The following is a 17,790-nucleotide window of genomic DNA, read 5'->3' as shown; positions in this document are numbered from 1 at the left end:
CCGCTTACTAGCCGGGTCATCCCGGGAGTGTTACTGCACCCTCTGTGATTCAGTGGCACCCAAATAAGTAGGCGCACCTAAATCAGTTAATTCACATAAGGTTCTAAGACCGGGACATTCATAAATTTTAGCTATTTTAAGTTATTATTAACACTTTCTCTGATGTTTTCAGAAATTAATTCCTAATTTGCAGGAGCGTGGGGCTATGCAAAGTCCAGATTTTTCTGTTTTTAAAGTGTTTCCCTGCCTCTGGGTCCACGCTGTTCTGTCCCTCTTCTGTACCCCTGCCAGACTGGGCCATCTAGCAGGCCAGCCTGAGCTGGTCCCTTGTCACTTTGTGGGGGAAGAGTGACTTTCCTTGGCTCCCATCACCTGTGGGAGAAAGCTCGTGCCTACCTGCTCCCACCTTCCCACCTCTGCCCACCCCCGGCCTTTCTGAATTACCTGCAGCACCTCGGGGAGGCTGTGCGTTTTCACCCGTGTGACATACTCCTGTGCATGCTGTTCCTTACTGCCCAGACACTGTTCCTGCTTTGTGCTCATATCCTCAGCCTGGCGGTACCTCCTCTGTGCATCCCTTTCCCTCCCTCCCTCCTTCCCTCCCTCCCTCCCCAGTGGTCCCTGTGCCTCTAGGCCTCCACTAGCCAAGGGCAGGGGTACCGTTCATCCCCTTGTAACCCCGGTACCTGCAGGTGAGTCCGCCTGTCGAGCGGTTAGGACAGTGGATGAGTATGAAATAAGAACACATCATAGGTGATTATCTTGGTCATACTGTGCGTTTTCTTCCCCAGGCAGGGAAAATACTCCTGTATTACAAGGATCAGACTAAAGGCATCCTGATCAGATTCGCTACCTGGGGTTGTTTCCTTGTAAGTAGCGGTTGGTCCTCACTGAAATTCCTTCTCTTCACACATACACATTTCAAAGACATAAAATGTTTAGTGGCCGGCCGTGGGATAGACAGCAGCTGTCACTTCGCATCGGTAACACTCTTCACTTGAATATCAGAGAGGAAAAGTCTCGACACCTAAGTTCTCAGGTTGATTTTCTTAGGAAAATGTCTTTATAAATAAGTCAATGAAGATATGAGGAAATGGAGCGGAGGTGTGGGTTCTGGTGGGGACCTTTGCCAGAAGGACCAGGCCAAGGATAACAGGTTCACTGGGGGCAAAAGATAAGCTTAGCTGTTCTTTCACCCCTGACCTGGCAGCCCTGTTTCCTCCACGGATTCACTCCAGTTGATAAGGTCATTTACCTTCAACTCAAGAGTAATGCTGAAAAGAGGTTTTTTGGAGAACATTTTTAGTTACACATCTTAAAAACGTTTTTCCAGTTAAAAGAATAAAACGGAGGGCACAGTTTTCAGCCTTCCCTAAGCAATTAAGTCACTCCTTTCTTCAGTTTTGAGCCACAGCTGTTTCTTGAGATGATGTAAAAAACTTTAACATCTTCTCCCCGCTTCTAGGCCTTTATTTCTGTTGCTTTGACAAAGGCTTCCGAAAATGAAGGCTTTATTCCAGTAAACAAAAACCTCTGGTAGGTACAGAAAGCCTGTCGTTTTCACATCCGGTCGGGCTGGCGTTGGATGTGCTCTCGGGAGCCCTGAGATGCCCGCTGTCCCCCAGGTCCATCTCCTATGTCACCACGCTGAGCTCCTTCTCCTTCTTCATCTTGCTGGTCCTGTACCCCGTTGTGGACGTGAAGGGGCTGTGGACGGGAACCCCGTTCTTCTACCCTGGTGAGTCCCCCCACCAACCAGCCCCAGGCCTCGCAGAGGAGGGGACCCAGCGGACAGGCCAGAGGCCGCGGGTGCCGGGTGTGTCCAAGGTGCCGACCGAGGGGGTCCGAGGGGGTCCATGCAGGGCGTTGCTGGGCCTGTCCCCGAGCAGCGCCACCTCGTTTTACCATTTAGGTTGTGGGATCATAAATGCACCCCTCTGGCCGCTTCAGGCACGACATCCAGTCCCTCGAGCTTCACAAACAGGGCCGTGCTTTCTCATGTAAACCCCCTGCCCTACAGGCGGTGCCTAAGAGACACCACGCGGAGATGCACGGGTTCTGCCCGAGATGAGAGACAGCAGATGACTTCAGTGACTCGTTTCAGCCCCGAGTCCAGTAACAGTTACGCTCATTGGTCCTCCAGTTTTCTGTGTGGAGAATATAAATGAATAATTCTGGCTTTCCTTTCAAATTTGGTATTCCAGAATTACACTTACCAAAGGAATGTTTTCTAATAATTTTTGAATAAGGTTCACACTCAAATCTCTAAGATTCGCATCACTTATTTTTGGAGTAGCCAATAACAAGTGGGCACTTTTTCTTTTTTCACTGAACTAAAGGCAAATTGCAAGAGTTAAGTCGATAACCAGCTGTGTTTCCCCAGGAATGAACTCGATCTTGGTGTACGTGGGCCACGAGGTCTTCGCCAACTACTTCCCCTTCCAGTGGAGGCTGGGGGACAACCAGTCACACAGGGAGCATCTCGTTCAGAACATAGTTGCCACTGCACTCTGGGTGCTCATCGCTTACGTTCTCTATAAGAAGAAGGTGTTTTGGAAAATCTGAGGCCCCAGCTGAGATGTGTTGCTAGCAGACAACAGGGCCTGGGGCATCATTAAAAGGAGCCATTCGTTATAAAACTGCATATTTCCAGGTTATTGGGGGCGATGCGGACGTGCTCAGGCTGGTTGATTATCGGACGTGGCTCATCTGACTCTGTATACGTGAGACTCAGACGTCTGAAACGTGATTGTCTTTTCTCTCCATCTTCTGTAGAAATGGATGCCTTTGCAACTTCATTCTAAGGATTTCTCCTCTAATTTTTCACAAGGGAGTTAACCAGGCCATTTTGCTTCTGTGACCACCTACGGTCTGACCTTATGATCTTTCCTGCAGACTGCCTTTCTGTGCTGGTCCACGCCGACCAAGATACCACCGTTTCTGTTGTGTCTGACTGTGAAGCTTATTGGGTATAGTGTGTGGTAACATAGTCTAACATATTTCGGTTACGTACAGTTTAGTATTTCAAGAAATTCCAAGTAATCTCCTTTCAGATCTGTAAGTAACTGGTGGGTCCAAAAAAATGCCTTTCTATCAGAAGCCATTTTCTCCTTTTCCTCATTTGAAAAACAAGTGAAACAGTAGGTGTGTTATTCCCAGCCACCCTTGCATATACCTATCTCTCTACCCACCCACCTCCTGCCTGCCTGTCTGTCTTTCTGTCTGTGTGTCTGGGTGGTAGCTGGTCCCCCAGGCCATCCTCTGACTCTAGGAAGAGAGAGAAGCTCATGGTCTCGGCCGGGCTCCTGCTGTGGCGTCTTTGCCGGGTCAGACGCGAGGCAGGTCCCCTCACAACGAGGGACACGGTGCTGCCCGCTCAGCTCCCCTCCAGCTCTGAGACCCAGTGGGGTGGGAGACATCAGTGGCATTTCTGAAATCCTTAGAAAAATAATTTTGTTACAGAAAACTCTTCAAAATAAATGAGAAGTTTAAAAAACTCTCATCAGAGTAACTCTTTTCAGAATGACCCTCCACAGTGGAGGCAGCTTTCCTGCTTGGAATCACCAAACTGCAGAATTGTTTCTCAGGAGTGAAGGAGGAGAACACAGGGGACCAGCACCCCCGTTTTGCAGCATCCTACTTAGGGATTTCCTGTGAGAATTCCAAACTGAAGGAAGATGTGGCTATAGGTATACTTTGGAGCATCCTTGCATGGTGAGACGGGGTCACTTCGACCTGTCCCCTGATGTCAGCTATCACCCTGCTTGGATAGTGAGTTTCCAGCTACCCCGTCTCTACCCGAACTCTCATCCCAACTTGTACCCGTCCACCTGGGTGTCCGCCAGCATTCAGGCTTCCCCCTCCACCCTCTGTTCTCAAACACAAGCCTTTCCGGCTTGGATTGTCCCAGCTCTGCAGACAGGTGACCCTCTGTCTCTCGGATAAAACTGTCTTTCACCCGCTTTACCTCCTCTGTCCCCCTTTCCCATGTTTAGTCATTGCCAAGTCGTCTCAGTTCTCACGGTCACTGCCTGTTACTCTTGCCCAGATGCCAAGAGGAATCATTTTTCAACCGGCCTCCTTCCCTCAGTCCCTCCTTCTGTAAAGCCACTGTCCACTGCCCCAGATTACACTTCATAAACAGAGCTGACTCACATCACCTCCTTATAAGCACTTACACTGAAGTTCGAACAGCTTTGCTGGCAGGTAGAGCCGTCCTCCGTTGAGCCCAGCACACCTTCTCGGCTGTGTCCAGCGCCCTGGACCCAGCCTGCTACTTGCAGCCCCATCAGCTGCCTCCTGCCCCTGAGTTTGATTAGTCTCCTTAATGTTCTCCCATCGACCCTTGACCTATCACATTTGCCCCCTGCTTCTAAGGCACCTTCTCTAATCTCTTAGTCTTGTCCCTAAGTAATATTTTCTTGCTCTGAGTTCTCGTAATATCTGATTGGGCTCAATCTTGTGGCACTTGTTGCTCTCTGCCTTGCATGACAGTGATTTGGGTACATGACCAGTTTCCCACGCTGGCCTGTGAGCTTGTGGCGGATAAGGCACATTCTTCACGCATGCCACAGTGGCCCGTGCAGAGCAGGCACTAAATAAACGTGTGAAAGCAAAATGGGGTGGTGGGTTTGCTTTTCATAGGTAAAATTTTGCGTGTATCTGGAGCTAATGTGTGTGTGTGCGCACGTGCGTGTGTGTGTGTGCACACGTGCGTGTGGGGAGAGCTGTCATCTTTGAGGAAACCCCTCTCTTGCGGTGCACATTTGTCATCCCGAGTCTCAGCAGGTAAGGCTGAGCTGGGCCTCTCCAGAAGCAGTTTTCAAGTCGGGGTGTCCATCGGTTAGGATGTCTTGAGCCGGATGGAGCAGGAACTCCCCATCCAGCTGGGTTATAAGCAGAGCATCGCACGTAAGTGGTCCCACGGCGGGTGGGCTCCCGCTCAGGTCACTTCACGGCTGAGATGCCCACCCCACTGCCATCACGACAGACACACGCACTCGGCCAGCGCCACATGGGAGGGAGCGGGCATCCCCTCTGTGCCTCATAACGTTATTGGCTGGAAAACGCTCCCCAAACTGTGCAAGACCAGCCGTGACGAGGGAGCTTGGGCTGGCCTGGCCCGGGGCTGAGCGGGGACAGCTGGCACCTCCCTGGGGAGGGCAGGGAGTGTGCAGGGTGAGTGGTGGAGTGAGACGTGGCAGTGGGGACAACCGTGTGCAGCGGTGGCTGCAGAAAACCCATGTCACAGTGCATCCTGTGGGGAAGTTGGGTGGAGTCCTTGTGTAACAAAGCAGAAAGTACTGTCCTGGAGTGGGGATGTAATAATTTGACATTGTTTATTCATTTTTTGCACTTATAGTCCTAATTCCGCTTTATAATTAGGTGACTAAACTGCTGCTCTTACACTTGACCTCACTTCATTCTGGCCCATAAAGGGCCTCGTTCATAAATGCACGATAATCTGGTTTGTATCAGATGGTATCAGCTTAAATGAAAGTCAACATACTATTTTTTATTTTTCCTTTAATGTAGTCCTGTTTTCCAAATAAATGGGGGTGACAAAAGGACTTTGAGAAATTTTCTCAACAAATCAAACTGCCTTTCAGAAAGAGATTTCCATCAATCGTAAAAAACCAGGGGTAGATCTTTAAAAATCCTGAGCAGTACGCTGTAGCAGCCATGGCCCTGTGAACAATGCAGCTTCTGAGGTTTTAAACACACCTTCTGTTTAAACTTTGAAATTAGGCGGGAAGACGCATCGCCAGTGGTTGTCTTCAGCTGCATATCTGTGTAATCTGTTTTCACTGGTGTAGCAAGCCACCATTTTTCTCCCGGTAATCAGTTTTTGTTGGGCATTAGTTCCAAAACATTGTTTTTCTTCAGGCTACATGTGTTTCTGATTTCAAAGTTGATAGAAATGCTAGATGTTTGCGTCATGTCATAAGATGCTCCAGACCCTGTAACCCTCTTATCTAATTATGTATGTTGCAAACACTGCGCCAGATAAAAGATGCCAGCATCCCGCTAGCTTTCCTTTGCAGAATCCATCCCAAACGCAGCTGTAAGGACAGCTGGCCTCACTCCCCGCAGGGCCGAGCCCACGGCTTCCCACGGTGTCCATTACCATCTCGGGTCTGGTGGGATTCTGTCCTGACTGCTGGATTTTTTCGACAGAGGTCAGTTCTTTTTCTATTTTCCCACCTTTCATGGCTGTTTGTTCTTGCATTTTATCTTATTAGAGGTCACACCCTTCCACTTCCATAAATAAAGAGTTTTTCTTCTATTTGATTAAACTCTGTATGTCATTTGGCTTGTAAAGCGGTACCTCCGTCCAAATCCTGCCTGTTACAGCTCTGCCCAGGAGACAGCTCACATCAGTTTAACAAATCACAGGCGAAGCCAGCCCTTGTCAAAGATGAACAAAGCCAGAGGCTGCTAAAGCGGTGAGGCCAATGGAAAGAGGGTCCAGCGTGATCGGAACTAGTTTCCTGAAACAAAGGGCTGGAGTTTGAAAGGCTGACTGGCTTTGGAAAGGCACTGGGAGCTGGAACGGGATTGGTCCACGTGACTGGACCACCTGGGTTTGTTCACTGGCGCTTTTATGGAGGAGAAACAAACTTCTATCCTTATGGCAGGAGGCGGTGGTGCCACATGAAGCAAGGTACCCACGGAATTAGTCCCCATCCTCCCCGGATGTTTACATTTCAGAGAGAGCTCCTGGAGGAAACAGTTCTGGGTGGCAGTCTCACATCTCGGAGAACAGAGGGCGGGTTGAGCACTGCAAGCTTCCTAAAGGAGCAAAGAGTAAATTATGGCGGTGGCAGCTTTCTCAGGCAGACGTTTTAAGGGCGCTGGGGTCATCCCGGGACACTCCTTCAGCTGCTGGAAGGCGGTTGCCTTTTGGTTGAGTCTCTCAGTGCAGGGCTTGGACGGACCCTCCTGTGCCAGTGGTGCGAGCCCTTCCTCATCTGCACACTTGGTCTGAGTTTCCATTCTATCCTGTGGCCCTTTTCCTGCAACTCTGCACAGCAACGCACCACCGAATTAAAAAAAAAAAAAAGAAAAGATGATTGGTTCCCTTTTATCTGGTCCCTACACATGTGGGTGTGAGACAGTCTTGTTTTGATGTGTGCTGCCCCCAGATGCCGATCTGAGGAAGGGGTTATGAAACCAAAAGGTGCCAGAGTGTTTACTTTGAAAGTTGCTACGGGCAACGCACGCCATGTTTGTAAAAACAACAGGATGGTTTAATATTTGTAATCCACTGATATCACAGTGATAAGCACTTTAAAATGAGCTAGTTGAAATATTTTCTGAAACCAGATGTCTATTCCTTAAGCCACTATATTGATCTAATTTTATTTTTAAAAATTTTATTGAAGTATAGTTGATTTACAATGTCATGTTAGTTTCAGGTGTACAGCACAGTGATCCAGTTATATAATTCTTTTTCAGATTCTTTTCCCTTAGGTTATTACAAAATATTGAGTATAGTTCCCTGTGCTATACAGTAGGTCCTTGTTGACTGTTTTACATATAGGATGTATATATGTTAATCCCAAATTCCTAATTTATCCCTCCCCCTTCCTTTCCCCTTTGGTAGCCATAAGTGTTTTTTCTGTCTATTTCTGTTTTGCAGATAAATTCATTTGTACCTTTTATTTTTTAGACTCCACATATAAGTGATATCATATGATATTTCTCTTTGTCTGACTTATTTCACTTAGTATGATAATCTCTAGGTCCTGTTGCTGAAAATGGCACTATTTCATTCTTTTTTATGGCTGGTACATTTTATATATGTACCACATCTTCTTTACCCATTCCTCTCTCGATGGATACTTAGGTTGCTTCTAGGTCTTGACTGTTGTGAATAGTGCTGCTATGAAATTTGGGGTGCATGTAACTTTTCGAATTATGGTTTTCTCTGGATATATGCCCAGTAATGTGATTGCTGGATCATATGGTTGTTCTATTTTTAGTTTTGTAAGGAACCTCCATACTGTTCTCCACAGTAGCTGCACCAATTTACATTCTCACCAACAGTGCAAGAGGGTTCCCTTTTCTCCACACCCTCTCCAGCATTTATTATTTGTAGACTTTTCGATGATGGCCATTCTGACTGGTGTGAGGTGATACCTCCATGTACTTTTGATTTGCATTCTCTAATAATTAGTAATATTGAGCGTTTTTTCATGTGCCTTTTGGCCATCAGTATGTCTTCTTCAGAGAAATGTCTATTTCGGTCTTCTGCGCATTTTTTGGACTGGGTCATTTGGTTTTTTGATATTGAGTTGTTTGAGCTGTCTGTACCTTTTGGACATTAATCCCTTGTCGGTTGTATTGTTTGCAAATATTTTCTCCCATTTTTTGGGTTGTCTTTTCATCTTGTCTGTGGTTTCCTTTGCTGTGCAAAAGCTTTTAAGTTTAATTAGGTCTCATTCATTTATTTTTGTTTTTATTTCCATTACTCTAGGAGATGGATCCAAAAAGATATTGCTGTGATTTATGTCAAATAGTGTTCTGCCTACATTTTCCTCTAGCAGTTTTATACTATCCAGTCTTACATTTAGGTCTTTAATCCATTTGAGTTTATTTTTGTATATGATGTTACAGAATGTTCTAATTTCTTTCTTTTATGTGTAGCTGTCCAGTTTTCCCAGCACCACTTATTGAAGAGACTGTCTTTTCTCCATTGCATGTTCTTGCCTCCTTTGTTGTGATTAATTGACCATAGGTGCATGGACTTATTTCTCGGCTTCCTATCCTGTTCCACTGAACTATGTGTCTGTTTTTGTGCCAGTACCGTACTGTTTTCATGACTGTAGCTTTGTAGTAGTGTGAAGTCAGGGAGCCTGATTCCTCCAACTATGTTTTTCTTTCTCATGATTGCTTTGGCTTATTCATGGTCTTTTTTGTTTCCATACAAATTAATTTTTGTTGTTGTTCTAGTTCTGTGAAAAATGCCATTGGTAATATGGTAGGGATTGCATTGAATCTGTAGATTGCCTTGGGCAGTATGGTCATTTTAACAATATTAATTCTTTCAATCCAAGAACACGGTATATCTAACCATCTGTTTTTTCATCTTCAGGTTCTTTTATCAGCATCTTATAGTTTTCAAAGTACAGGTCTTCTGCCTCCTTAGGCAGATTTATTCCTAGGTATTTTATTCTTTTTGATGTGATGGTAAATGGGATTCTTTCCTTAATTTCTCTTTCTGATCTTTCACTGTTAGTGTATAGAAATGCAGTGGATTTTGGTGTATTAATTTTGTATCCTGCAACTTTACTGAATTCATTATGAGCTCTAGTAGTTTTCTGTTGGCATCTTTAGGATTTTCTATGTATAGTATTATGTCATCTGCAAACAGTGATAGTTTTACTTCTTCCTTTCCAATTTGAATTCCTTTAATTTGTTTTTCTTCTCTGATGGCTGTGGCTAGGACTTCCAAAATTATGTTGGATAAAAGTGGTAAGGAATTCCTGGCAGTCCAGTGGTTAGGACTTGGCACTTTCACTGCTGTGGCCCTGGGTTCAGTCCCTGGTCAGGAAACTAAGATCCTGCAAGCGGTGTGGCATGGCCAAAAAAAAAAAAAAAAAGTGGGAAGAACACAGCAAGGAGGCAGCTGTCTGCAAGCTAGGAAGGGTGCTCTACTAGAGACCAATCAGCTGGCATCTTGATCTTGGACTTCCCAGCCTTCAGAACTCAGTGAACAGAGAAGGTGGGCTGTGTCGTGCCTACAGACCTGGATCAAGATCTGGATCGAGGAAGACCTTCTGCTCTGTGAGGAAGAAGCCCAGAGTCCCGGTGGGTGGAGCCAGGATGCCCCCAAGGCCTTGAGGACACAGAGCAGCTCCCCAAGCATAGAGCCAAGACTGAGAAGCGTGGGCAGTCCCTCTCATCAGGAAACTTGCACAAGCCTCTTAGATAGCCTCATCCACCCACTTCAGAGAGACCCACTTCAGACCAAGGGACACATTCAGACTGAAAGTGAGGGGATGGAAAAAGATATTCCATGCAAATGGAAATCAAAAGAAAGCTGGAGTAGCAATACTCATATCAGATAAAATAGACTTTAAAATAAAGACTGTTACAAGAGACAAGGAAGGACACTACATAATGATCAAGGGATCAAACCAAGAAGATGATAGAACAATTATAAATATATATGTACCCAACATAGGAGCACCTCAATACGTAAGGCAACTGCTAACAGCTATAAAAGAGGAAATCGACAGTAACACAATAATAGTGGGGGACTTTAACACCTCACTTACACCAGTGGACAGATCATCTAAACAGAAAATAAGGAAACACAAGCTTTAAATGACACAATAGACCAGATTTAATTGATATTTGTAGGACATTCCATCCAAAAACAGCAGATTACACTTTCTTCTCAAGTGTACATGGAACATTCTCCAGGATAGATCACATCTTGGGTCACAAATCAAGCCTCAGTAAACTTAAGAAAATTGAAATCATATCAGGCATCTTTTCTGACCACACTATAAGATTAGAAATCAGTTACAGGGAAAAAAATGTAAAAAGCACAAACACATGGAGGGTAAACAATACATTACTAAATATCAAGAGATCAGTGAAGAAATCAAAAAATACCTAGAGACAAATGATAATGAAAACACGAGGATCCAAAACCTATGGGATGCAGCAAAAGCAGTTCTAAGAGGGAAGTTTATAGCTATACAAGCCTACCTCAAGAAACAAGAAAAATCTCAAATAAAGAATCTAACCTTACACCTAAAAGAACTAGAGAAAGAAGAACAAACAAAAGCCAAAGTTATCAGAAGGAAAGAAATCATAAAGATCAGAGCAGAAATAAATAGAAACAAAGAAAAGAAAAGCAGAGATCAATAAAACTAATAGCTGGTTCTTTGAGAAGATAAACAAAATTGATAAACCATTAGCCAGACTCATCAAGAAAAAGAGGGAGAGGACACAAATCAATAAAATTAGAAATGAAAAAGGAGAAGTTACAACAGACAACGCAGATATACAAAGCATCCTAAGAGACTACTACAAGCAACCCTATGCCAATAAAATGGACAACCTGGAAGAAATGGACAGATTCTTAGAAAGGTATAACCTTCCAAGACTGAACCAGGAAGAAATAGAAAATATGAACAGATGGATCACAAGTAATGAAATTGAAACTGTGATTAAAATCTTCCAACAAACAAACGTCCAGGACCAGATGGCTTCACAGGTGAATTCTACCAAACATTTAGAAAAGACCTAACACCCATCCTTTTCAAACTCTTCCAAAAAATTGCAGAGGAAGGAACACTCCGAAACTCATTCTATGAGGCCACCATCGCCCTGATACCAAAACCAGACAAAGATACTACAAAAAAGAAAATTACAGACCAATATCACTGATGAATATAGGTGCAAAAATCCTCAACAAAATACTAGCAAACAGAATCCAACAACACATTAAAAGGATCATATACCATCAAGTGGGATTTATCCCAGGGATGCAAGGATTCTTCAATATAGGCAAATCAACCAATGTGATACACCATATTAACAAATTGAAGAAGAAAAACCATATGATCATCTCAATGGATGCAGAAAAAGCTTTTGACAAAATTCAACACCCATTTATGATAAAATCTCTTCAGAAAGTGGGCATAGAGGGAAACTACCTCAACATAATAAAGGCCATATATGACAAACCCACAGCAAACATCATTCTCAATCGTGAAAAACTGAAAGCATTTCCTCTAAGATCAGGAACAAAACAAGGATATCCACTCTCGCCACTCTTACTCAACATAGTTTTGGAAGTCCTAGCCACGACAATCAGAGGAGAGAAAGAAATAAAAGGAATCCACATTGGAAAAGAAGTAAAATTGTCAGTGTTTGTAGATGACATAATACTATACATAGAGAATCCTAAAGATGCCACTAGAAAACTACTAGAGATAATAAATGAATTTGGTCAAGTTGCAGTATGCAAAATTAATGCACAGAAATCTCTTGCATTCCTATACACTAATGATGAAAAATCTGAAAGAGAAATTAAGGAAACACTCCCATTTACCATTGCAACAAAAAGAATAAAATACCTGGGAATAAACCTACCTAAGGAGACAAAAGACCTGTATGCAGAAAATTATAAGACACTGTTGAAAGAAATTAAAGATGATACCAACAGATGGAGAGATATCCATTATCTTGGATTGGAAGAATCAATATTGTGAAAATGACTGTACTACCCAAAGCAATCTATAGGTTCAATGCAATCTCTATCAAATTACCAATGGCAATTTTTACAGAACTAGAACAAAAAAATCTTAAAATTTGTATGGAGGCACAAATGACCCCGAATAGTCAAAGCAGTCTTGAGGGGAAAAAAATGGAACTGGAGGAATCAGGCTCCCTGACTTCAGACTATACTACAAAGCTACAGTAATCAAGATAATATGGTACTGGCACAAAAACAGAAATATAGATCAATGGAACAGGATAGAAAGCCCAGAGATAAACCCATGCACCTATGGTCAACTAATCTATGACAAAGGAGGCAAGGATATACAGTGGAGAAAAGACAGTCTCTTCAATAAGTGGTGCTGGGAAAACTGCACAGCTACATGTAAAAGAATGAAATTAGAACACTCCCTAACACCATACACAAAAATAAACTCAAAATGGACTAGAGACCTAAATGTAAGACCAGACACTATAAAACTCTTCGAGGAAAACATAGGAAGAACACTCTATGACATAAATCACAGCAAGATCTTTTTTGATCCACCTCCTACAGTAATGGAAATGAAAACAAAAATAAACAAACGGGACCTAAATGAAACTTAAAACCCTTTGCAAAGCAAAGGAAACTACAAACAAGATGAAAAGACAACCCTCAGAATGGGAAAAAATATTTGCAAATGAATCAATGGACAAAGGATTAATCTCCAAAATATATAAACAGCTCATGCAACTCAATATTAAAAAAACAAACAACCCCATCCAAAAGCGGGCAGAAGACCTAAATAGACATTTCTCCAAAGACGACATACATATGGCCAAGAAGCACATGAAAAGCTGCTCAACATCACTAATTATTAGAGAAATGCAAATCAAAACTACAATGAGGTATCACCTCACACCAGTTAGAATGGGCCTCATCAGAAAATCTACAAAGAACAAATGCTGAGAGGGTATGGAGAAAAGGGAACCCTCCTGCACTGTTGGTGGGAATGTAAATTGATACAGCCACTATGGAGAACAGTATGGATGTTCCTTAAAAAACTAAAAATAGAACTACCATATGACCCAGCAATCCCATTACTGGGCATATACCCAGAGAAAACCATAATTCAAAAAGACACATGCACCCCAATGTTCATTGCAGCACTATTTACAATAGCCATGTCATGGAAGCAACCTAAATGCCCATCAACAGACGAATGGATAAAGGAGATATGGTACATATATACAATGGAATAGTACTCAGCCATAAAAAGGAATGAAATTGGGTCATTTGTAGAGATGTGGATGGATCTAGAGACTGTCATAGAGTGAAGTAAGTCAGAAGGAGAAAAACAAATATCGTATATTAACGCATATATGTGGGACCTAGAAAAATGGTACAGATGAACTGGTTTGCAGGGCAGAAATTGAGACACAGATGTAGAGAACAAACATATGGACACCAAGGAGGGGGGAAAGTGGCGGGAGGGTGGATGTGGTGATGTGATGAATTGGGAGATTGGGATTGACATGTATACACTGATGTGTATAAAATGGATGACTAATAAGAACCTGCTGTATAAAAAAATATAGAAAATAAAATTCAAAAAAAATAAAGTGGTGAGAGTGACCATCCTTGTCTTGTTCCTGATCTTAGCGGAAATGCTTTCAGTTTTTCCTCATTGAGGATGACGTTAGCTGTGGGTTTATCATATATGGCCTTTATTATGTTGAGGTATGTTCCCTCTGTGCCTTCCTTCTGGAGAGTTTTAATCATAAATGAATGTTGAATTTTGTCAAAAGCTTTCTCTGCCTCTATTGAGATGATCATACGGTTTTTATTCTTCAATTTGTTAATGTGGTGTATCATACTGATTGATTTGCAGATATTGAAAAAATCCTTGATCCTTGGCTTATATCCCACTTGATCATGGTTTATGATCCTTTTAGTATATTCTTGGATTTGGTTTGCTAGTATTGTATTGAGGATTTTTGCATCTATGTTCATCAGTTATATTGGCCTGTAATTTTCTTTTTTGATGGTATCTTTGGTTTGGTATCAGAGTGATGGTGGCCTCATAGAATGTGTTCAGAAGTGTTCTTTCCTCTGCAATTTTTGGGAATACTTTCAGAAGGATGGGTGTTAACTCTTCTCTAAATTTTTAATAGAATTTGCCTGTGAAGCCATCTGGTCCTGGACTTTTGTTTGTTGGGAGTTTTTAAATCACAGATTCAATTTCAGTACTTGTAATTGGTCTGTTCATATATTCTGTTTCTTCCTGGTTCAATCTCAGGAGATTGTACCTTTCTACGAATTTGTCCATTTCTTCTAGGTTGTCCTTTTGATTGGCATATAGTTGGTCGTAGAAGTCTCTTATGATCCTTTGTATTTCTGTGGTATTAGTTGTAACTTCTCCTTTTTCATTTCTAATTTTATTGATTTGGGCCCTCTCCCTTTCTTTCTTGATGAGCCTGGCTAGAGGTTTATCAATTTTGTTTATCTTCTCAAAGAACTAGCTTTTAGTTTCATTGATCTTTTCTATTGTTTTCTTCGTCTCTATTTTATTAACTTCTGCTCTGATCTTTATGATTTCCTTCCTTCTACTAACTTTGGGTTTTGTTTGTTCCCCTTTAGTTGTTTTAGATGTAAACTTAGGTTGTTTATTTGAGGTTTTTGTTTCCTGAGGTAAGATTGTATTGCTATAAACTTCCATCTTAGAACTGCTTTTGCTGTGTCCCACAGGTTTTGGATCATCATGTTTTCATTTTATCTCTAGGTAATTTTTAATTTCCTCTTTGATTTCTTCAGTGGTCCATTGGTTGTTTAGTAGCATATTGTTTAGCCTCCATGTGTTTGTGTTTTTTGCAGTTTTTTTTTTTCTGGTAGTTGATTTCTAATCTTAGAGTGTTGTGGTCGAAAAAGAAGATTGATATGATTTTTTTCTTCAATTTATCAAAAATTGCTTTCTGGACCAGCATATGATCTATCCTGGCGAATGTTCCATGTGCACTTGAAAAGAATGTGTATTCTGCTGCTTTCACATAAAATGCTCTAAAAATGTCAATTAAGTCCATCTGGTCTAATGTGTCATTTAATGCCTGTGTTTCCTTATTGATTTTCTGTCTGGATAATCTGTCCATTGATGTAACTGGGTTGTTAAAGTCCCCCGCTATTATTGTGTTAGTGTAGCATTTGCCTTATATATTGAGATGCTCCTGTTTTGGGTGCATGTCTATTTACAATTGTTATATCTTCTTGGATGATCCCTTGATCATTATGTAGTGTCCTTGTCTCTTGTAACAATCTTTAAAGTCTATTTTATCTGATATAAGTATTGGTACTCCTGCTTTCTTTTGATTTCCATTTGCATGGAATACCTTTTTCTATCCCCTCACTTTCAGTCTGTATATGTCTCTAGATCTGAAGTGGGTCTCTTGTAGACAGCATATTCATCTCTTGTTTTTATATCGATTCAGCTAGTCTATGTCTTTTGGTTGGAGCATTTAATCCATTTACATTTAAGGTAATTATTGATATGTATGTTCCTATTGCCATTGTCTTAATTGTTTTGGGTTGTTTTGTAGGTCTTTTTTCTTCCCTCCCTCTTTTGTTCTCTTCTTTTGTGGTTTGATGACCATCTTTAGTGTTGTGTTTGAGTTGCTTTTTCTTTTTTGTTTGTGTATCTATTGTAGTTTTTTGGTTTGCATTTCCCATGAGGTTTTGATACAGCAGTCTATATATATACAAGATTGTTTTAAGTTGCTTGTCTCTTAATTTCAAATGCAATTCCCATTTCCTGCATTTGTACTCTCCTCTTCTCACGGTGGTTGGTTTTGATATCATATTTGTGTGTGGATGACTTCCTACCTTTACTGTATGTTTTGGTGAGCATTCCCATTTCATAATTTTCTTGTTATGACCTTTTCTTTCCTGCTTAAAGAAATTCCTTTAGCATCTGTTGTAAAGCTGCTTCATGGTGCTGAATTCTTTTAGCTTTTGCTTGTATGTAAAGCTTTTGATTTCTCTGTCGAATCTGAATGACAGCTTTGATGGGTAGAGTGTTCTTGGTTGTAGGTTTTTCCATTTCATCACTTTAAATATAGTGTGCTACTCCCTTCTGGCCTGCAGTTTCTGCTGAAAAATCAGCTTATAGTCTTATGGGATTCCCCTTTATGTTATCTGTTGTTTTTCCCTTGTTGCTTTTAATATTAATATTTTCTCTTTGTCTTTAATTTTTGTCAATTTGATTACTATGTGTCTTGGCATGTTCCTCCTGGGGTTAATCTTGTATGAGACACTCTGTGCTTCCTGGCCTTGGGTGACTGTTTCCTTTCCCATGTTAGGGAAGTTTTCAGCTATTATCTCTTAAAATATTTTTCATGCCCTTCCCCTCTCTTTTCTCCTTCTTGTATAATGTGAATGTTGGTGCATTTGATGTTGTCCCAGAGGTCTCTTAAACTGTCCTTTTTTCTTTTCATTCTTTTCTCTTTATTTTGTTTTGCATCAGTGATTTCCACTATTCTGTTTTCCAGCTTACTGATCCATTCTTCTGCCTCATTTATTCTATTGATTCCTTCGAGTGTATTTTTCATTTCAGTTATTGTATTCTTCAACTCTGTTTGCCTCTTCTTTATGTCTTCTCTTTGTTAAAGACTTCTTGTAACTTCTCACTCTCTGCATCCATTCTTTTCCTGTGTTCTTGGATCATCTTTAGGACCATTACCCTGAACCCTTTCTCAGGTAGATTGCCTATCTCCACGTTACTTAGTTGTTCTTCTGGTGTTTTATGTTGTTCCTTCATCTGGAATGTATTCCTTTGCTGTCTCATTTTGTTTACATTTGTTAGCATTTTTATTTATGTGGTAGGTTAGTTATTTTTCTTGATCTTGGAGAGGTGGCCCTCTGTAGGAGATGTCCTATGTGTCCCAGCAGTACACTCCCCTCTCATCACCCAAGGGCCAGGGACCAGGTGGTCCCAGAGTAGGTTCTGATCTGTGTTTGTGGACTCAGTTCTGCAGACTCTGGGATCATAGTTTTCTTGCTTCTGGTATCTGCCCCCTGGCGGATGAGGCTGGTCTAGCAGCTGTGCAGCCTTCCTGGTGGGAAGGGCTGGTGCCTGCCCACTGGTGGGTGGAGCTTGGTCTTGGCCCTCTAGTGGGCAGGGCCATGTCTAGAGGTAGCTGTGGGCTCAGGAGATCTTTAGGCAGCCTGTCTGTTGATGGGTGGGGCTGTTTAACCCCCACTGTTGGCTTGGCCTGAGGCATCCCAGCACTGAGCCATAGGCTGTTGCATAGGGCCAGGTCTTGGTGCTAATGAGCCAAGCAAAACGTCTGCCTCTAGTGAGTTCACACAGGTGAACACTCCCTGATACGTTCGCCACCAGTTTTCATGACCCCAGAGAGAGCCACAGGCGCCCCCTCCCACCTCCCCAGGAGAACCTCCAGGACCAGCAGGTAGGTCTGGCCCAGGCTCCTGTGAAGTCACTGATTTTGCCCCGAGTTCTGGTGCACACAGGACCTTGTGTGTGCCAAGAGTGGAGTCTTTGCTTCCCCCAGTCCCGTGGA

General features: G+C 42.4%; 1 protein-coding gene across 7 annotated transcripts in view; it reads left to right on the top strand.

The window, feature by feature from the left end:
• HGSNAT (heparan-alpha-glucosaminide N-acetyltransferase) overlaps positions 1-5,406 on the top strand; it is a 50,090-nt gene extending 44,684 nt beyond the window's left edge. For all 7 annotated transcript variants that reach the window (XM_049704192.1, XM_033415425.2, XM_033415427.2 and 4 more), the window contains 4 exons: positions 792-869; positions 1,466-1,536; positions 1,626-1,738; positions 2,384-5,406. In XM_049704192.1, coding sequence (XP_049560149.1) covers positions 792-869; positions 1,466-1,536; positions 1,626-1,738; positions 2,384-2,565 — 444 coding nt within the window. In that variant the 3' untranslated portion in view covers positions 2,566-5,406. The remainder of the gene's footprint in view (positions 1-791; positions 870-1,465; positions 1,537-1,625; positions 1,739-2,383) is intronic.
• Positions 5,407-17,790: the final 12,384 nt, after the last annotated feature.

This window comes from Orcinus orca, chromosome 21 (genome assembly GCF_937001465.1).
Source record: "Orcinus orca chromosome 21, mOrcOrc1.1, whole genome shotgun sequence".
Lineage (NCBI taxonomy): Eukaryota > Metazoa > Chordata > Mammalia > Artiodactyla > Delphinidae > Orcinus > Orcinus orca.
Note: the sequence above shows the minus strand (reverse complement) of the source record. Positions and strands in the feature narration are given on the sequence as shown.